Source organism: Amphiura filiformis, chromosome 11 (assembly GCF_039555335.1).
Source record: "Amphiura filiformis chromosome 11, Afil_fr2py, whole genome shotgun sequence".
NCBI classification, from domain to species: domain Eukaryota; kingdom Metazoa; phylum Echinodermata; class Ophiuroidea; order Amphilepidida; family Amphiuridae; genus Amphiura; species Amphiura filiformis.
Window position 1 is genome coordinate 34245054 of NC_092638.1, and position 22743 is coordinate 34267796.

The 22743-nt window shown below is 35.4% G+C and overlaps 1 protein-coding gene across 4 annotated transcripts in view; it reads left to right on the plus strand.

Annotated features, from left to right (window-relative positions):
* Nucleotides 1-2961: 2961 nt before the first annotated feature.
* Nucleotides 2962-22743, plus strand: part of LOC140164765 (sodium- and chloride-dependent GABA transporter ine-like) — a 37271-nt gene continuing 17489 nt past the window's right edge. The window contains exons 1-12 of one of the 4 annotated variants that reach the window (XM_072188133.1): nt 2962-3055; nt 12440-12633; nt 13688-13822; nt 15280-15508; nt 16218-16350; nt 17283-17417; nt 17728-17959; nt 18464-18576; nt 19602-19742; nt 20560-20659; nt 21754-21854; nt 22564-22731. In XM_072188133.1, the coding sequence (XP_072044234.1) occupies nt 2982-3055; nt 12440-12633; nt 13688-13822; nt 15280-15508; nt 16218-16350; nt 17283-17417; nt 17728-17959; nt 18464-18576; nt 19602-19742; nt 20560-20659; nt 21754-21854; nt 22564-22731 (1755 nt within the window). In that variant the 5' untranslated portion in view covers nt 2962-2981. Of the gene's footprint in view, nt 3056-3768; nt 3993-7551; nt 7680-9950; nt 10103-12439; nt 12634-13687; nt 13823-15279; nt 15509-16217; nt 16351-17282; nt 17418-17727; nt 17960-18463; nt 18577-19601; nt 19743-20559; nt 20660-21753; nt 21855-22563; nt 22732-22743 lie in introns of those variants that run through there. The other 3 variants (XM_072188136.1, XM_072188135.1, XM_072188134.1) reach the window with 3 other exon arrangements.

Consider the following 22743-nt stretch of genomic DNA (forward strand, 5'->3'; position numbering starts at 1 on the left):
TGAATCAACATGGATTATTTTGTTTCTTTTTTTCAAATTTGCATTTTATTTTCAAATTTTATATAAGCTTTTTATATAAATATGTAATGTGTGTAGCATTTCTTATGGTGTTTTGTAGTAGTATTGGGAAATCAATATAATTATATAGAATAGTAAAAAACGCAGATTTCAGATATGAAGCTCTGTTTAAATTTTTCGTCATTTTGTCATTATCCACCTTTTTTAAAATTAGGTGTCTTTTGTTATAATGGACTTAAGATTTATGGGGACAGTGTGGCGCATTAATAAACACAGCCAAATTAAAAGGTCGCCACTAGTTCCATCTCCATTTAATCAGAGTCTTGTGAGTTTATGGCAAAATAATTTATATAATAATTTTCCATACACTTTCCTTCAAAACAGTGGTTCCTATTTTCACGATGATTAAACTTTTGATATCATATTTGGTATCCACCTTCGGAGAAAAGTGTATAGAAAATGATTATATAAATTATTTTGCCATAAACTCATCAGACTCTGATTAAATGGGGATGGAACTAGTGGCGACTTTTAAATTTGGCTGTGTTTAAATATTTTTTCCGTGGCTTATCTGAAAGGTTTGGGCAGATGATCAATTATAAAGCCCTCGGTATAGATGGTTCCGATCATTTATCTGTCCTACAGAAATCCCTACCGCTATCTTCGGTTACCCCTTCACCAGAATGCATTGCCAACAAAAGGTTGGTTTTAACGTCTCATGCCTCTATAGGGTGTCCCTGTAGCTTTTTGTTTCTGCAACCATATAATGGACCGTTGCAACCATAATGGGCCGCGCCTAAAGTTAGCCAGTTAGGGTTAAAGGTACCATTGAAACCGGCATTGTGTGGGTATTTTATTTCCAGAATCAAACATAATTAAATACAGGGGAAAGAAGAATTACGCCTCGCACACTAGCACAATTAACATGAATTTACAAATGGAAACATGACATGCATAGGCAGATATACCAGAGTATAAGTTCCGAACATACCTGCATGTGCGGGGACTTGAACCCCAGACCTCTCGCTTGTCGGGCGAGAGCGCTCTACCACTGAGCTACACAGACTGTCCCTGATAAACAGGACCCAAGTCTGGTACTTTATGAGCAGTCAGGATAAACAGTACAAAGAACACATTACATCAATTAATGATGCTTACCCGCTAGCCTAATATAACCATGCAAACAAGGGAAGAGGCTTACATTTCATGAGATGGGAAAACCCCTTGCACTTAAAAGAGTTGGTGTGGAAAGTCATTTTGGGATTTCCCCCAAATTATTGTAAATAAAGCCAGATCTATGTTTGGAACTTGGAAATCCCCAGTTCAATGTATTGCACCATTAGGAAAACCCCAGGAAGTGATGCAATGTGAAAGGTTAATGTGTATAATTAATCTTGGGAAATCCCAAGATTGCAGCAATCTGTAGTGAAAATGTGAATGAAGTAATGGTTTATTAATAGATGATGGGTTTTGCTTGAGTACTGGTATAAAAGCTGGAGGCTTTTGTTTGAACTTTACAGAATGTCATGGGAGATTGTAAAACTCAAAATGTGTGTGATGGTTTTCGTGCTTCAAAAAGAAGTACATTCTAACCAGTTTACATAGCCAATAATTGAGCTATTTTTAATACAGCAACGAAGGAGGTTTCGAGTACACAAATGTGCTGTTCCTTATCAAAGGATTAAAGTTCTTCTGTCGAATTGCTGGAGTTTGCTGGATTTATGAAAACCACACATCTGTCAAATACAGCGGAGCAGTGTTAAAGAAGCTTGTTCCCTGGAGAAAGAGCGATTGGTGAAAGAAACACTATTTTTGGAGAAAGCAGCGCAAGGAGATAAATATTTGGAGAAAGCAGCGCAAGGAGATATATTTTGGGAGAAAGCAGCGCAAGGAGATAAATGATTGGAGAAAGCAACATCATTTTCGTGTGAGGATTTCATACGCAAGGATATATATATATATCAGTCGTCCAGAACATTGCAAGAACTCTAGGATCACCAACAAGAAGACCGCTGGTTAAGTACTGATTGAATAAAACTGTAATTGTGTGATTTTATTGTATATGCAATTGTTGGTATATGTGTTTTCAATTAAAGACTTAGATTTTGTTAACGTAATCAAACCCCGGGAATCAAACAGTGTATTTGTGTTGTGCATTCGTGTGAGTTCGGGTAAAAGGTGATTTTGGCCTCAGTGCGACTCATAACACGTGCTTTTCAATGGAGAAGTTATTTGGTAGTCTGTGCCCGTGGTATCCCGCATAAACTTCCTTATAAGTCAACATTTAGGCCACACATGTTTCTCTTATCCAAATAATTAAAATAGTCCTTTTGTAATAACATGGCTATCTTCTGACAACCCAGCTTACGGTCAGTACCAGAAGGTCAGGGGTACTGAGACTGTACTAGCATGCTGACAGCAATATGATTGCTTACACCCGGGTATATAATATTTATTTTTTTCTCTCATTTTTTGCTTTCCGGATGAGTGAGAGTATTCATTATTTTGTTCAGATATTGTGATAGTATGTTACAAAGTATTTACAAATTATAGGACATGGAAACTATTTTAACATTTGATTGATAAAAAAAAAAAAAAAAAAAAAAACTTGTTGAGAGTAATACAATAAGCATGGTAACAGATAAGATGATCCGGTATGTTGGCCTTGATTGTGATGGAACAAAGGTCACTTGACTGACCAGTTTTATTTTGATAATTTTAACTTCTTGATCCCTCGATCACTGTCTGTCAATAGTATGCATGACATCAGCAAAAACTTGTATTGGTGGAATTTTACGCCATTTGAACAGCACGCAGGCAAGAAATGAGCTCGATTGGATAAAATCTGGGGGAAATTATAATTTGAACTCTATCAATTCTCAAGTTCGATCAAATTTAGTTCGGGGAGCTAATGACGTGGATGTGTGCCTTATAGCAAATACGACTTGTATAATTCCAAAATCATGGAGAACACTGCATTTCAGTCTACAGAAAAAGGTGTGGACAAATCTAAGCCTGTGAAAGGTGACATCACAAGGTATGTGGTACATTTGGGCAATTTACTCTTTAAAAGTTTTTTCGATGCTTTAAATTTGAACAAGTAGGCCTTAAATCCTCCGGGGAAGGACCTATGTACATTTTAGTAGGCCTAAATTAATAATTATATTGTGTTTGAATACAAGAAGGATGCGTTTTAAAATTATTAAGACTGAAAATGCTAAATTATCTAAGTTTGGGCACAGTTCCGCCACTTTTTAGCTTTTTAATAAAACTGATTAATAATATAAAATGTCGGGTTTTATTAATCTTATGAAAAACATTGTGTATGAAAACATATTGCAACAACATTTTTGAAATGTTGCCAAATGTTTTGTCAACCCTAATAACATAACATTCAACATTGCAGTAAAAGTTTTCAAAAAATTATTTTGAATATTACGTTTTCTGTTAACCTTTTTTAATAATGTCGAAAACGTTTTGTGTTTGCTGGGTACATGCACCGTGAGTTGCAAATGCACATGCCCAACATGCTTTTGAGAATTGTCCTTCAACCTGTTCAAAAAGGGATGATTTTCAATCTCCTTACAGAACAGGGGAATTTTTTTTACACAATAGCGCATAAGGCTTTATTTATTTTTTATTTATTTTTATTTATTCCCATTTTATTTCCAACCTCGGTGTTTACAACCACCGCTTTTATATTGTATTTGTTATAACAACATGAACCACGTGGGCACGTGATTAGGTGCGGGGAAGTATATAATAGGTTCAAAGGTCTCCAATCTTCTATTGATAGAATGCCAATGTCAGAATCCAAGGCAGTGTGTAAACAAAGAGATATCAGCACTAAATATTAGTACTATAGTGTAGTAGTATATGGTTTGACAAACTTTCTGTACATTGCCCCGGGGAACATTAGGCATGTTTGCTTGAATTTATATTTGGAAACATTTAACCATGTTCTGCTGCAAATGGTGAGTTTTAAAATTAAGATCGATAAGAAATATCTAGTTGTAAGGCCTACACTTATTTTGGGAGAAAATTTGAAAGCACAGAATTCAGGACAAAATTGCCTTACTAAAGTTTCGGCGACAATAGTAAAGACCGGGATAGGCCAGAACATATAATAATACTATATAGTGCCTAAGCCAGTTATAGTCATTTGAATGAATCAATCAAAAACATTTTCCCGGTTCTATATTTAAAAATGGAATTTAGAGGAAAAAATGTTTTTATACCGGTTTTTTATTTAGTTCTAGACGAATAGTGCATTGTCCCGGATTGATGTAGATATCTTTGTTGTGTGTATCTATACGAACGAGTAGACAAAAAGGTTTTCTGAACTGCGACGCAATGTAGGAAGAAAAGAAATCGAGCGGGCGACCAGGCCAGGTTTATATATTTATTTTGTCAAGCAGGTTCAGTCAACTATTATACAAACATACATTTTGTAAACAGAACTCCTCGCACATTTTGGGGCTGTGCACTATATTTGGTGTACCCTCTGGTGGTGAATTCAAAATGGTCTGCCAAAATAATCTTTGCCCTTTGCCGCCTCCACCCTTTGACTGACGTACCAACAATTATTTCCCCCCCATAAGTCACTACCCCGGGAGCCTATATTAATTTACTAGTCAACATTTGCATAGGAACCGCATAGATTGGAGATTATATACGTATTTATTAGTAATAGACAAGTAATATATATATATCGTGTGTTTGCGATTTATTCCGTAATCAATAAGTATGATGAACAAACGCATTTCTGGCAGAAGCACTCACAGCGTAGTGGTATTCGATCTCGACTGTTAATCAAAAGGTTGTGGGTTCGAACCCTGGTAGAATTTTAATTGGAATAAATTTGTTTTTCTTTTGTTAAGTAAGAGGTAATAATTATGGCAATAAATCCGCCGTATAAAACTGAACACAGCTCAATCCAGCCTCATAGGCCTATATCATGTAAATGCATTATGTGATGCAAATGTTGACTAGGAAAAAAAATATCGCACCCCGGGAACACATAATTATTGCACTACCCCTTATGAAGCCTAATAGTTATCTATGCCCGTGCAACAAGTAAATCAATGATAGCTGATGTTGATGCGTCTAATGCACTCCCCCTTCGGGGCTCGTGCATAAGACGCATCAACATCAGCGCGCATGCATTATTTTAGCTCCCAACAAGTTTGCAATATTTGTTTGTCTTTTAACCATACTGCAGTTACTGTCCGTTTTCCTACACACAATACACAGTGCTCTTCCCATTGACGCGTAACCTCTACAAATAGCGTATGTTAGAAGTATGGGTAATTGCCTAGTTAACGTCGCTGTGTGAAAAATAAACGGCCAATATTAAAAGTACTCTTCTAAAATTATAGAATATATAGTTTTGTAACATGTCCTAAATTTTAGCTAATTTAGATGTTTGGAAATATTCGTACTTTGGTGTTTTAGTGTATGTTATAGGTAATAGTACATTGCCTAGTTAACGTCTCTGTGTGAAAAATAACCGGCCAATATTAAAAGTACTCTTCTAAAATTCTAGAAAATATAGTTTTGTAACATGTCCTAAATTTTTAGCTAATTTAGGTGTTTGGAAATATTCGTACTTTGGTGTTTTAGGAAGGATATGTAAACGACAGATAACACCAAAAAATATGAAGAAATTATTTCCAAACCGTGTTAAGTCTGCAAACCACCATGCTTCTCATTTTCAAGAAACGCTGGTTAACAATAAATCTCATTTCGTAAACAAAAGCCCACACAGAAATGTTCTCTAGCGTTCGCTTTATAATCGTTCACCCAACTGAAACTATAATACCAGCTCATTGCTCCATTGCACAGTAAAGCAGAAACATTATGTTGTGTGGATTTAACCAGAGAAGATATGATTTAATCAGTTGAGCTGTTTTCAATGAGTGTTATCTTGGTTTAATAGCTTTTAATGGGGTTTAAGTCCTGCAAATGTCGTGGTGAATTCTACTGTAGACATGACTGCATCATGCATGTCTTGAGTGACAAATAAAACAGTATTTACCATGATAAAATCATTGACAAGCACATGTATTTAATTTTACTGCAGAATCATATAATACCTGTATCATGATAAAACAGTAAAAACAGTAAAAAAACTATTTTTATTGTTGTATAATTGATGCATTCTTTTGATTTCACGAGGGAACTCTTGATAAACTTGATGCTATCATTGATTTACATGTACAGTCCTCATGATCTTCCCTAGTAAAAAATGGCACAATTGTGATTTTACCCTTTCGTTATTAACTAAACATATCTCGAATAAGCAAATTTAACAGAACAAACGGTATCTGAGAGCTAAGACTATACGCCCTTGACGTTGATGTAAACATCATGTCACAACGATATTTTCTAATTACCATAGAGGGCGCTTTTCACTTGCACAATTTTTTGAGATTTTTGCAAATGAGGTTACGTAATTCTGCCGTGTGTTTACAAACTTGTATTTACGGTAAGTAACAGTCATCAAAGTCATGCTTCAGCTGATGCTTGAGCGGAGATATATAGTAGTTGCGAGGACTTAGGGACCGATCGTTATTTACGGCAGGGGGGGAATGGGTGTTTTGGCAAAATATCGACAAAAATTTCGCGTTCCCCCCTCGCGTCCGCTCAAAATTTTCGCGTTCCCCTTGTTTTCCCAATTTTCTCCATTTAAAATTTAACAATCCCCCTCCTGGTTCAACTAAAATTTCAGGTTCCCCCTCAAGACCACAAAAAAAATTTCGTGTTCCCCCTAAATTTACCCATTCCCCCTGCCATAAATAACGATCGCTCCCTTAGAGGTGGTGCAATAATTATGTGTACCCCGGGGTGGTGAATTATAGGGGGCAAAGATTTTAGCAGGCCAAAAAAAGGGGGGCAAGCATTTTGGCAGGTCAAAAGAGGGCCAAGCGATTTTGGCAGGTCGAAGGGGGGCAAGCAATTTTGGCGTGCAGATAGTTTGGGTACCGTTTCTATATTACGCCCTAAAAAGGCGTAGGAAAACGTTAGGAACAACGTTGGAAGTAAAGTTTGACAATTAAAACAGTCATCTGGAAATTTGTTAATAGCTCTTGCCCAGTAAACCATGCGCGTATTTTTTTTTTTTGTGGGGGGGGGCTTTGGCATTATCATTATTATTATTATTATTAATATTTAGCCTAAGTATTATTATTATTAATATTGAAGTATCCGCCTATTTATTTATTTATTTATTTATTTATTTATTTATTTATTTATTTATTTATTTATTTATTTATTTATTTATTTATTTATTTATTTATTTTCATTATTTATTTATTTCCATCATTTATTTATTTCCATCATTTATTTTATTTATTTTCAACCTCGGTGTTTACAACCTAGCGCTTTAGTATAATTTTCGATAACAATACGCACCACGCGTGGGCATGTGGTGATTATTAGGTGCGTGGTAGTATAGGTTCAAAGGTCTCCAATGCTCTATTGATAGAATGCCTATGTCAGGATCCATGGCAGTGTGCAGGTGTAAACAAAGAGATATCAGCACCAAATATTAATAATAGTACGTATATGGTTTGACAAACTTTCTGTACATTGCCCGGGGGAACATTGGGCATGTTTGCTTGATTTATTTGGAAACATTTAACCATGTTCTGCTGCAAATGGTGAGTTTTAAAATTAAGATCGATAAGAAATATCTATTTGTAAGGCCTACACTTACTTTGGGACAAAAATTGAAAGTACAGAATTCAGGACAAAATTGCCTCAATAAAGTTTGCACCACTAAATAGTTAAGACATACATATATATATAAGTGTACACAATGTTCTTGTATGTACATAATTTATTCAATAAGCTATGTGCTCTGCATATAATAGGCCAACATCACTGTGGGCCAACACAGTGTCTATACCAGTTATTTCGTCAAGTCATTTGAATGACTATGGATCATAAACATTTTCCCGGTTCTATATTTAAAAATGGAATTGAGAGAAAAAAGGTTTTTTAACCGTTTTTTTATATTTAGTTCTAGACGAATAGTGCATTGTCCCGGATTGATGTAGATATCTTTGTTGTGTGTATCTATACGAACGAGTAGACAAAAAGATTTTGCGAACTTTGACACAAAGTAGGAAGAACAGAAATCGAGCGGGCGACCAGGCCAGGTTTATATATTTATTTTGTCAAGCAGGTTCAGTCAATTATTATACAAACATAAATTTTGTAAACAGAACTCCTCGTACATTTTGGGGCTGTGCACTATATTGGTGTTTCCTCTAGTGGTGAATTCAAAATGGTCTGCAAAAAATCTGACGTACCAAAAATTACTTCCCCCATAATTCATCACCCCGGGAACACATTATTATTGCACTACCCCTTATGTAGCCTACCCAGCAAACACAAAAACGTTTAAAAAAAGTTATATTTTGGGTTTTGGTGTAGGTAAAAACGTTTTAATAACATTAAAATGTCGGGTTATATAAAGATCATGAAATCGTTTTAAACGTTTTGTATGAAAAAATTAAACGTTTTGTATGAAAACACACTACAAAATTATTTTAAAAATATTTTCGAAATGTCATTGTTAACAATTTGTGCAAACATTTTTGGCCAAATATTTTGTCATCACTTAAGGTTACACGAAGAAACGTATAAAAAACGTATAAAAGACGTATAAAGTTGTTCTCTAAAACCGCGTTTTCTCAGCAATCAAATATCGCAGTGAGTCAAATGTTGGTGCATGGATGTATCTTAACATTATTTTTGTGTGTTTATACACATTTTTAGAATCCGTTTGAAAATCCTTCGTTTAAATCATTTTTACGCACCATGTTCACGAGATCAAAAACACGTTCCATGCAGTTTTTTTCAAATATTCGCTCCGTATAAAACCACGCCGAGTGATTGTTTTCTCCTTTTTTGTATTGTACTACAAATCGACCAAAGAAATAATGTTGCCATGGGGAAGAACCAAATACAGTACCGATTAAATTTTATTAGCCCGTTTTGGGAACAATTTTCGAGAATCTTGTACCACAAAACACTGTTATGTTACATTATCGATATCTGGATTGTGGAACGTTAATTTTGATTTCTAACTGCCTACATTATTTCTCAAAAGTATGTCGATTCCTTTACCATTTGAATTTCATTCCAAATTTAAGCTACTTTTGCAAAAATCGAGGTTTTTCGCCATCGATACCTTCGACATTTACAGCGGTGATGAGATTGTTTACCATAAGAGCCTGGTATGCACTATTCCATAATAGTCAGTTTGAGATCAATCGATTTCACAGGTCACTCAGTAGCTCAATCGGTTAGTATAGCGCGCGGCCGGACTCACGTTCGACTATATAATACTATAGTTTTGAGCTGGAAAACTTTGGTACGTGTTCGAGTCCCTATGTGGTCCATTCCATCTATTTTATTTTATTTTTCTCTCACTTTTTTCTTTTTTCTTGTTCGTTTCTTTCTTTCTGACTGCAGCGATTGATTGTTTTTGCCCAGTAAGCAATGCGGCCATTTTGTTTGTTTGTTGTTGTTGTTGTTTTTTGGGGGTGGGCTTTGGCATTATCATTATTAATATTTAAGTATTATTATTATTCTCTAAATATATTATTTACTTTTATTTATTTATTTATTTATTTATTTATTTATTTATTTATTTATTTATTTATTTATTTATTTATTTATTTATTTATTTATTTATTCCCATCTTTTATTTATTTTTTTCATCTATTTATTTATTTATTCCCATCATTTATTTAATTTATTTTCAACCTCGGTGTTTACAACCTAGCGCTTTAGTAGCGTATTTGATAACAATACGCACCACGCGTGGGCACTTGGTGATTATTCGGTGCGTGATAGTATTATAAGTTCAAAGGTCTCCGATTCTCTATTAATAGAATGCCAAAGTCAGAATCCAAGGCAGTGTGTGTAGGTGTAAACAAAGAGATCTCCGCACCAAATATTAGTATACTAGTACGTATATGGTTTGACAAATTTTCTGTACATTGCCCAGGGGAACATTGGGCATGTTTGCTTGAATTATTTGGAAACATCTAACCATGTTCTGCTGCAAAAGGTGAGTTTTAAAATTAAGCTCGATAAGAAATATTTATTTGTAAGACCACCACTTATTTTGGGACAAAATTTGAAAGTACAGAATTCAGGACAAAATTTCGTCAATAATGTTTCGGCCACAAATAATAGTAAAGACATACATATAGGTGTACACAATGTTTTTGTATGTATATAATTTCGTCTAGTCATTTGAATGAATATGAATCATAAACATTTTCCCGGTTTTATGTTTAAAAATTTAGAGAAAGTTTTTAAGGTTAGCAACTATTTGAAACCATTGTGATTTGGTAGTTCACAGCATTTTGCGAATGGTGGTAGTGAGCTTTCGCAAAAATCGCATTGATCATTTTAATGGCGAGTGTATAGAGGATATCAAATATCACAGATCATATACTTTTGATGGTCCTGTGATTCTTGAGGTATGTTGTAAAAAGGGCTGAAACAACAACACTTTTGTTAAAGTACCTATATGATTTGTAGAATGAACTTTTGCAAAGCATTTAAGTGTTATTTTGATTTAGATTTAGATAATTAAAATCGATTTTTTTTGGGCTGCTTCGACCAACAATACCTAGTCTACCCTTAACCGGGTTGTTTTGAAAGTAGGTCTAGACGATAGTGTATTGCCCGGATATATATGTAGATACGAGTATCTTTGTTGTGTGTATCTCTACGTACGAGTAGACATGTTCTGAACTGTGACACGCAAAGTGGGAAGAAAAGCGGGCGACCAGGCCGGGTTATATTTATTTTGTCAAGCATGTCAGTCAACTATTGTACAAACATACATTTTGTAAACAGATTTCTTCGTGCACCATATGTGCACTATATTCATGATATTAGTGTACACTTTGGTGGTGAATTTAAAATGATCTGCCAAAAATATTTGCCTTTTGTCCCCCCCTTTTCTCTTTACTTGCTAAAAATTCTTTGCTCAACCACCCCCCCGCCCACCCCTAGCATACATAATTATTGCACTACTCCTTAAGCCTCAGTTTTGTTTTGTTTCCTTTCTTGTCTCGATTTCGGGCTCTATTTTTATTCAGGCTTCTTAATTCCCCGATTTGTTTCTAATTTCCCCTATTTTTACATCAGCTGAACCACTAGCAGGCTAGTATGTTAGCACATCTATGACAATGACAAAGGTACCAAAATCTGAATTTTGAATTTACCTTTTACTAGTGGCCAAAATTTGCACAAAATAGTGCAAACCTTTTAACAGTTTTCTTTACAGTATGAGAAAAGTTTATACAGATACAGATAAATATGCAAAGGGGAAATTAGCCAAGATCGTTGTAAGTGTTGATGAAATAATGGTAAAACATTTGCAAAAACTATTTTACAATAACATTTTGATATTAATTAAAACGTTTTCGTAATGTTTTTTTTCATACACAATGCTTACAACTTTTTCAGTATCTTGATAATATATAAAAGTGACATTGATTAAAGCGTTTTGACTGAAATCAATTTATCCATTTTACAAACGTTTCATGTGTTTACTGTGGAGGCAAAAGTGGACAAACAGTCATCTGGACATTTGTTGGGCCTACATCTAAGTAAACTTTGATAGCCTTAGTTGATATAGAGATCAGAAGAAAAACACCACTCCCTCATTTAAAATCATAATGTACGATATTTTCAAATGAGTTTGGTTATTTTATTTTTCAAACCTGATTTTTCGGCATATTTGTAATATTTACACATATTCCAACATTGCTAATATGTGACCCGGCAGCACAAATGAGCCGTAAATTCCCTAAATTGTATTCTGAGTTACGGTGTAAAATGTGTACGAAGGTCATATTCATCGGTAACTTAAGCTGGCCCGACGTCCGTCTCATTTCGATAGTCAAAAACTAATCAATAATCCTATTGTTGAAGTGGATAATAAGCTTCTATGGCTATAGAACTTTTAATAGCTCTGGTCTTTGTTTGCTTATATTGCTAAATCCTCTTCAAGTGGTGGGTTACCAGGCATTGTATTTTGTACAGGTATGCATAACCAACAATTAACAATGAGAGAACTTTCTTAAACCTCGTTGACTTGGGGATGATTTGAAATGACCACCAATTATGACTGTTTGATATTTATTGCCAACAATGTGGAAAAAGAGACACATTTAAAAACGTAAAAGCTATCATTTTGTTGAAGGAGCAAAGTTTAACAAACCATAACCCCGCTTCTTGATATCGTTTGAAGTCAAATGATATACCATTTTTAAGTTTATGATGTTTATTTTTTAAACACGAAATAAAACAAAATTGACCGGGGGAGGAATTTACGGCTCATTCGCCGTGGACGGTCACATATTTTGCTTATAATTTTTCTTCACAGTAAATCAGACACACCCCATATCTTGTTGAACGACAAGGAACCACAGGAAATTGAAGACGTCAAGTTGACATCAAACGAGAAAAAACGTGAAAATTGGGGAAATAAGGTGCAGTTTATTCTAGCATGCGTTGGTTATGCAGTAGGACTCGGCAATGTCTGGAGATTTCCGTATTTATGCTACAAGAGTGGTGGAGGTAATGAACGAAATTATTTGCGAATAGGGGGCCTACCGGTAATAATAAAAAATAGACCACCCCAGAACCGTCTTATACTTTAGGATAGGAACCAAATGTGACCGTACGGCACGAATGAGCCGTAAATGTCCTAAATTGTATTCTGAGTTACAGTGTAAAATGATCACGAAGGTCGTATTCATTGGTACCTCAAGTTGCTTCGACAAGTATCTCATTAAGATAGGCAAACACCGTTTAAACCAATCAATAATACTATTGTTGATGAGGATAATAAGCTTCTACCTTGGATGTCTATAGAATTCTTAATAACTCTTTACTTTGTTTGCTTTGGCAAAATCCTGTTCAAGTGGTGGGTTCAATGACCGCCAATTATGACTGTTTGATATTTATTACCAGCAATGTGGAAAAAGAGACACATGTAGAAACGAAAAAGGGTACCATTTTGAGGAAGTAGCAAAGTTCAACAAATCATGACCCCGCTTTTGGATATCGTTTGAAGTCAAATTATATAACATTTTAAAGCTTATGATATATATTTTCTAAACACGAAATAAAACAAAATTAACCGGGGGAGGAATTTACGGCTCATTCGTCGAGTACGGTCACAAATTATTAATGGCCACTTTTTCTCAGACAGATGACCACCTCAAAACGAAAGCATATGGTAGACACGTGTTTAATCAAATAGTTGCAGAACCCAGGGATCTACATTTTCCGGATCTTTTTTTTAAAATGAATTATAGGTTTTTATCGAATCCGGAATCCGGATTTTTTTCCCGAAATTGGATGACGATTTTCATTTTAAAAGAGCGAAAAAAATTAAATTTATACCCTCATAGAGTCCCCGACACCTAAGAAAGTAGTACTAAGATCAAGTGTTCGGCTTGCTCGCCTCGTTCGCACATTCATTTTTTTCAACAGCTACTTACATCCCTGAGAATATAGTTATTGTCAACGGTCCCTATACTTTAATGTTTAAGCTTTAAATACTTTACTAACACATTTCATTATGTTTATGACATCTAATTGCTTTATTCCTGTTTTTACTCCGCAGGTGCATTTCTTATTCCATACTTGTTAATGTTAATATTATGTGGTATTCCTTTACTCTTGATGGAGTTGGGTGTTGGTCAATACTGTCGTCTTGGGCCGGTTGGAGCTTTCAAAAAATTATGTCCCTTTTTAAAAGGTGAGTAGCCATCACGGATATTATTGGGTCAACAAATACCAGGACCCAAGACAGAGTTTCAATTTTCAATTTGAATAAATACCTAAAATATCCGAAAGAATAAAAATACACGACTGAGCTAGCGGTGCTTCATTTCCGCGGAGCACAGCGTCATCATCCCTATATATTCGTGTCAAAAATTGCCGTGATAGTACGGCGAATTCTCTCGTTTTTCAATAGCTACGCATGGCGATTTTGTTCGAGATAGACCGAGCGACTCAGGCTAAGCATAGTACGACTATCATGTGAGATACCACCAAGTTCTATTCTGCAAATTATTATGATTTGCGCATGCTCTAGTATCCCATATGATGTTGCTATTACAAGGAAATTCGATTTGTTTTGAGGTAAACCCCAGGTTTTATTTTTAATACACTAACTTGAAATTAAATACACTAATTAGCGACCATTGCTGTTGGCTCTGGATACATTTTTACTGCATGTTTGGCGTAACGATTTTTAAATCGTAAGTTAAAATTGTGATATATTTAATTTTGAAAATTACAATTATATAAAGGAACACAAATAGAAAGAAAAAAAGCAAGGTACACAAATAGCCCATTCACCTAAACTCCAGGTGCTTGTATTGAATATCCGATCACACGTGTATTCCACAATGCATATGTAAACTTTCTTTATCTATGTCAACAATAGAATATCGATTTCACCAACGGAGTATGGAGCTGTATGAAAAAAATATTTATAATACAGGGTGTTGACACTGTGCTAAGGGGAGATAGGTATTCGCCGTCGAAGTGACGTCATAATCAGGTTAACTACCATAGCAATAGATTAATACAATTTTGGAATAGATCGCCCCTACACTTGCATTACTCACCTGACCTGAGTATGTCAGCAAACAAAGATTGAATACAATACCGCTCTTTTCAAAGATACTAATCTTACAGATGCGAGTGATCAGCCTTTCTTTGATATCTATGGTTCAATGCATCGGTACCGTTTGAATGTTGTAGTGCAGGGCGATATAGTCAAAATACAATCAAATTTTGACTGCACTGTGCGGGTATTACCTTTAACGTCGCTCTTCTTTACAAATTAGTCCATTCAAGGTACAAATTCACTGTAATCATGATATGTACAATAGGATCCATCATTATGATTAGTGTGAAAGACTAGAATGTGCTTTGTTGTCGTCACGTCACCAACTCAAACAACTTTAAAATTCAACTAACCTTTCATTTTTAATGTTTGATGCAACATCGTCATCAGGAGACGTCACATGATGTTGTGAGGGAATTTGTTGACCTTCACTAATCTTCAGTCGAATCATTATATGAGGATTGTAACTCCAGTCCTTGGCGCCTTTTGTTTTTATTGTTTGTCACGAACTTACGAGTACGTTTAAACTTACGTTCAAGTGTGATTGCAGCTATGGTATGTTTTCTTCTGATTTAAAGGTACTGGAGCAGCTACAGTAATGATAACATTTCTACTGACAACATACTACAATGTAATTATAGCGTGGGCTATATTTTACTTCATTGCATCATTTCAAAGCGAATTACCGTGGAATAAATGCAACCAGACCTGGAACACCGATGATTGTTTTTCAAATGAAGATTACCTGAGACTAGGGCCTGGCAACAAACCTAATAACACTGTTGCCTCGACACAGGAATACTACGAGTAAGTCATAATTTTTCTATGAATTAAGCTAAATTTATACTCGATCGCTGAGCGATTTCGATGCATCACTTTTGAAAAGCGATGAGCAATCGCCGAAACTTGAGATGTATCGCTCGTTGCTTCAGCATTCATACTAACCGTGGCGGTCGTAATTGCAGATGACAATCAAACTATTCAAAATGCCACACAATACATTTTTTAGAAGATCCATTGCTTTTAATAATTAGTGTTTTGAATTAATTTATCTCCGAAAAGTGATGATCGAGAAGGTAAATTATTTAGCGAAATAATAGATTCACTTAAAACAAGTGCAAAATGTAAGATTACCGTAAGTGCCACATCTTGCAGGCAACAGAAACCTAATTAACGTTATAACTTAAATCATGAATTGTAAATGGTACTTTTGTGTGCCCTTTAAAAATTCAAGAAAATGTCAATTTCGTCAAAAATGTAACTCACGATAGTTGTGTATTCTGCCAACGATATTGAATCGCGTCAGATGTTGGTATTATATGTGTACAAGACATTATGTTGTAAATTAAAGCTAATACTGCATTGAACTAAAATTTGCAACTAACTTTGCTACGTTGCGTCCGAAAGCATCGGACAGCATAATCTACACCAAGATATATCTGTTCAAGGCGGACTAAGGATGAAACCCTGCGGAACACCAGCATTACTCACTCCATTTTGCGCATATTTATTACAGTTACAGGGTATTAGACATCAGCAGTGGTATAGATGATCCAGGCGGTATGAGAGGAGAGATACTTGGCTTACTTGTTGTAGCGTGGATTCTAGTGTATTTATGTTTATTTAAAGGTGTTGCGTCATCTGGAAAGGTAATATTAATAATACTGATATCAAATCTGTAAACTATTTCATGCCCATCCTTGTATTGAATTCCGCGATGTTTTGGGGATTCAAAATGCTATAGTGCACCCCCCATTATAACTGTAGGTTGGTTGACGTTTCGACATGACGTTTCTTTTGACGAACAAAAATACTAAATTCGCCAAAACTCTCATTAACACAACCCAAAACTATACCCTTCATATCAATGTCTATGCGCTCTTTATTAGTCATTGTTCATTGAATTTACCACCGTATGACAAAACAAATAGTAACTTTTTGCACAAGATTTGCAATTTAAAGAGAATTGGCCATTTATTGCCTGTTGTAATGAATCTACTATTAATTATGGACAATATATAAGTGTGTCCTTTCATTGAATTAGAAAAATATTGTAAGGATCAATCAGGGTTTTGACTTTTAAAACCTACATCTTGGTCAAAAATTGTGCGTGAATAGGCCGTTTTCAACTGATTTACCACATTTGCCATTGAATTGCGTCATCTGTTGACGCAATGAAAAAAAAAAAGTGTTTTTAGAGGGAAGCGTTAACATTCAATATTAAAACTTTTCTGATTGGATGAAGGTGATATTAAGGTTTTGTCAAAAACCAATCACAGATGCCGTATTTTCCACTAGTCACCAGCTAGAAGCTCACATAACTCTTATGATGCTATGCACTCGTGTAGTGTAAACTCAGACTGTATAGAGGCAAGGCATTGCTAGGCTAACTTGGACAAATTTGTGTATCGAGGTGGAAACTGTGCATAGAGAATCGTTTAGCAGTCAAACCTTTCGATATGAATGACTTACAGGATTGTATTCAAATAATAGGTTTGATACTAACAAGATGTTTTGTACTTTTACACATATCTTGAAACCCGTTTTCAAAGATATTTGTTTTTGATGCTTCTTTCTCCAGGTTGTTTACTTCACAGCAACTTTTCCGTATCTTGTACTCTTTGCTCTTCTTATTAATGGAGTCATGCTAGAAGGTGCAATAGAAGGCATCAAATTCTTCCTGATACCAGAATGGGAAAAGTTATTAGAAGCTGATGTAAGATGAATTCTATTATACATTTAAATATTCTTGTACACAAGACCAAAAACGATCTCACAAACATCCAATGACAGTTTGGCGCAAAGACTTGGCACTTTCTCAAATTAAATAATAAAATCCATCTCATCATGGGCTGCTAACTACTGTCTACAGCAAGATCCAAGATCGCACACCGCAGTCAAAAATCGTATTTACTTTTTACTAACTTTTTTCAGATATGCGTTATTTTTTTACAAGTAAATGAAAAGCAATTTGTATGCTAAATTGTTGTTTTTTAAGGTAACGTCTTACGAATTTTCCTTAACAGGTATGGGTTGCTGCTGCTGCACAAAATTTCAACTCGATAGGAATCGCTTTTGGCTCTATGATTGCACTATCTAGTTATAACAAATTTCATAGCGACACTCTGTTACGAGACACCTTCCTTGTAAGCCTGTTGAATGCAGCTACCAGTATATTTGCATCATTTGTCATCTTTTCTGTGATTGGTTACATTGCTCATATTCAGGGTGAAGATGTTGAAGATGTTGTTACAGATGGTAAGTCTTATTGATATATTGTCACTCCTTAAAAAAAGGTTGGCTAAAAGTGACAAAAAATGCAGATGATGCGGAACAATTTACACGGCAAAAAATTTATGTCAACTTTGTAACCATGGCAAGTATGCCGGTACTTGACACAGTTTTATTTAAAGTTTGAGTGCATTTTAGGCAGTTTTGTTAACTATTTTGAGTAAGTTTAGCCATCTTTGTGCATTTTTTTTAAATAGTGATTTCCGGGCATAAGCAGCACAACAAAATGGAAACAAGAAACATACTTTTGACACACCGATACCATGTATATTCTAAGTTTGTTTAATATAACTTTGGTAACTTTAGTTAATCTAATATACACATATTACCAGCATATATTCCAAATTAAGCAAGATATTGAATTTCTGGTGGTGGGTATTTTGTGAGTTTCTTTGATTAAGTATTAAGTTGTATACATCAATTATATAGAGTACCTTTCTTAAATCATCTGTTAACTTTCTGTCGTTTCAGGTCCTGGTCTAGTGTTTGTCGTCTATCCTGCCGCCTTTGACACCATGCCAGTACCTCAACTCTGGTCAGCATTATTCTTCTTTATGTTAATATGTCTCGGAATTGACAGTCAGGTATAGTAGTATGGAAAATAATAATTATTTGGTGTTCCCAAATTAACGAAATCAATAACGAAATGGGATAATTCTGAAGGACAGAAAAATGGGACTTGCTGTGTTACATAAATGTAATGTTAGGTAGTGAGTCATAGTTCCTTTCGATGCATTTATCAGGTATAGTAGTATGGAAAAAAAAAATACATTATGCATGTTTTTACGAGCCTTTAATTATTTGGTGTTCCCAAAATAACGAAATCAATAACGAAATAGGATAATTCTGTAGGACAGAAAAACGGGACTTGCTGTGTTACATAAATGTAATGTTAAGTAGTGAGTCATAGTTCCTTTCGATGCATTTATCAGTGCAAAATAATTTAAAGTAGGAAAAAAGTTGCTGACTTGCGCTACCTTTTTCTTTTAAATAGAAGAAAATCTGTTATAAGGACCCGGTGCTTAATCTCGCCGATTACCTCTGCGTCGTCTCGCAGCATTTCGATGGCTCTACTGCGTCTTGCAGTTTCAAGCCGCAGCACGCCGATGAATTAATATAGTGTAGCCATATACCTGGTTGCGAATTCGCGAGCAGTTATGGGCATCGAGTTCGCAACATCTTGCCATCTTCTTGCTCTGCGGTTTGCCATTCATTACTCAAAACCTTTATATTAATGTTTATTGTAGTACTTACTTGAGTTTACTCACCGTGAGCAATTTGCGGATCAGTCGATATAATCCGGCAAAGAATCAACGCACTCAAGGACACTAATTTGTAAGGGTATTGTTGTCAAGTGTTATAAGGCGGTTGCGAGAAATGTAGGAGTTGGGCCGATCAAGCCGATGAACGGGTGACTGAACATGGCTTTTCATCGAGCAGACACACATTTTGTTAGTGCATATCCCAACAGTATTTTATTTCTCAGCATAGGCGCATCGGCTTGGGTCTGCGTCTTGGGTTGCGGGCACGCCGCAGACTTTATTGGCGAGATTAAGCACCCAGACCTAAAGCTTAACTGTTGTTGTTTTTTATTTCATTTTCATATCAGTTTGCCATGGTTGAGGTTGTGGTCGCTACCTTTCAAGATGGGTTTCCTTCTCTTCGCAAATTTTATTTTAATCGTAAAGAGATCCTGGTAGCTTATATTTGTATATTCACCTTGCTCCTTGGATTACCTAACATCACCAGGGTAAGTGGAATTAGTATAATTCGAGGGCTCAGTTATTAGCAATTTTGAAAAAAAGGAGGAAAAGGCTTAAGAACCTCGTAATCGTAACTCCATCATGGATATACAATATTTTGGCGCGGACCCTGCAGACCTCATACAAAGTTAATAGGCTCACGCAGATATCATTATATGTGGCGCTGACACATTCAGTGAGTACGGGCTGGGACTGGTCTAAAGTCGTGTGGTGTATGAATATAAACCACGATGGCGATAAGATGTTGTGCCCTGAAATAGCTGGTGTTGTCAGCATCATTTTCATACCAAAATCTAATTTTTACTCAAAATGTAGTTAGCATATAATTGTGGTACTTAGCCTTCGAATTGTGGTTATAATAGTTTCACCTTTGTCACGATCGGAAATTTAGAATTAGCTGAGTAGTAGGGGCATTTTTAGCGTCACTTCCGGTTCACGGGTCATGAGATCAAATGTTATTTCCAATAAGATTTAACATATCTACATATTCATGAAAGGGGCATGTTTAATAAGCATTTTTTATCTGAATATTAATGGGGACGTCCGAAAGATTTTGTAGCGTTTGAGGTCGATCAGTGAAATATCTTTAGCGTTCATCCTCGTAATGAAGTCTTTCGGACGTCTCCAATAACAGTCCGATATGCTAATTAAACATGCCCCTTTTGTGAATATGGAGATATTTTGATCCTTATTGAAAGTAACCTTTGACCTCATGACCCGGAAGCGAACGCTAAAAAGGCCACCATACTACTGAGCTCTCGATACGATTTTCTCTGATGTTTTTCCCCTTCTATTTTCCTATAGGGTGGTATTTATTACTTTCAATTGATGGATTGGTACATAGCTGTAGTTTCATTGTTTTTCATTGCTATATGTGAAGTAGCAGCCGTCAGTTGGTTTTACGGTAAGACTCATCTCATGCCCCATTCAATACATATCCAGAATACTGACTGTTTCAAGTCCTCATATTCCTTTATACAAATCAAAGGGACCAATTTGAATAACAATAATAGCAGTGTCTAATAACAAAATTATTTCAAACGCCATCATTATCTAACCACAGCTAAACAATAGGAAGCACAATCAAACTTCTACGCTACTCAAATTTAAAACACTAACCGGGCGCTTTCACCGGATCAACCGGCGTCTTCAGCAGATGTAATTGCTCTGAAGATTTGTTGTTGGTAGTGATGTAAAGACATCTCCAATGACGTCATTAGCAACAACAAATCGTCAGAGCAATAACATCCGAGGAATAATCCGGTTGACCCGGTGAAAGCGCTCCGGTGAGTGTACTAAATTTGAGTAGCATAGCAGTTTAATTTTGCTTTCTATTCCCGTTTCTATTATATAGAGCCTATATATTTACGTTTACCGCTAGGTATCGAAACTTACTCTAACCATATCTGTCCTTGAACACATTGTTCATCTTAAAAAAGTCTTTTTTCGCTGGCTATATTCCTTTCTTCCTATTTGATTGCTGTCAGGCATGTGTCAACATACACACATGATCTTTCCATTAATGGAATAGACTTTACCAGTTTCAATCCATACATCCCCTGCTGACGACATGACCTTATTCTTTCACAGCGTGTTGAGTATTTCAAATGAAACCTCTCATTCAGGTAACCACATTTCAAATTCACACTCCCTGTGTGGAAGATTAAGGTCATGTCTTTCATATCGCCAACCTACTATGCTAATTGCCTAAGTCATTTTTTGGTAGTTTTGAGAACAAAGTACAAAATGTGGTTCAAACATGCATTTAATCTTTGGACAAGAACATATCATAATGATACCGATTAAAGGGATAATCCAAAATAATTAGGTTGATTATGTAACTGATGTATGCTTGAACCACATTTTGTACTTTTGTTCTCAAAATTACAAAAAATGACTTGAATATGGTATCTGCAGTTTGCATCTTAGTATATGCCTTTTTTTCTATTTGGTGTGATATTATTTTTGTTGTCCAATTCTTTCTTAATGCCGCAACAGGAGGCAACAGGTTGGGTCGCAATATTCGGCAAATGACTGGATCTTACCCTAATATATATTTCCGATTTTGTTGGTATGTGCTGTCACCAATATTTATACTGGTAGGTGCTATAGTGTTTCAGTGTAGGAATGCCCTCTCTGCCATAGATGCCTTATTGACATTTGACAATTTCTGCATTCTTTTACACATCTGAATGCGACTCATGACATCTATTGCAGATTGGGTGTTCTTGCACTAAGCCCTCGACAATCTAAATTTAATATTTAAAAAAAAACACCACAAACTTTTAATACAAACTCTTTCAAACATTTTGTAAGTCTTGGCTCTCATTAGGGAAAAAGAAGTAACGCTATTATAATTGTTAAAAGCATTAGAAATTAGTTTCTAGCTTATTGTACCTTTAGGCCAAGAACAAAATTGTTTGCTTGCCCTCAATTGAACTTTACCAATTGGGTCGGTCGGTCGGGATTTCTTTTTTCTTTTCTTTTTCTTTTTTCTAATTACTAGCAAACTCTACTGTTTGTATTAATTAATTTGTATTTATTAATTTTTGGTGTCAAAATGAATCAACTAACATTCCAAAACAACTAAAATACAAGCTCCAAAATCCTTTTTTTTTTGACATCTTCAGAATGCAAAAATTTGAGAAGAAAAACAAATTCCGGAATTTCCAAAAATAGGGTCGGTATTCTTTTGTACAGTAAATAGAAAAACTTTTTTCCAATTTCCAAAATTAGGGTCGGTCGGTTGAGTGCAAGCAAATATCTTCTTTTATTTTTTGGCCTTACTTTGATATTTATTTTTTTCATGTCATAATGGTTTTCAACATTGTTGATTTCAACCCCGTAAAATATGGAGACTACGAATACCCATCGTGGGCGCAAGGGTTGGGATGGTGTGTTGCCGCCCTCTCTATGATCTGGATACCGATTGGCGCTATACATGCTCTTATTAAAGGCGATGGATCCATCAAAGAGGTAAGACAACGG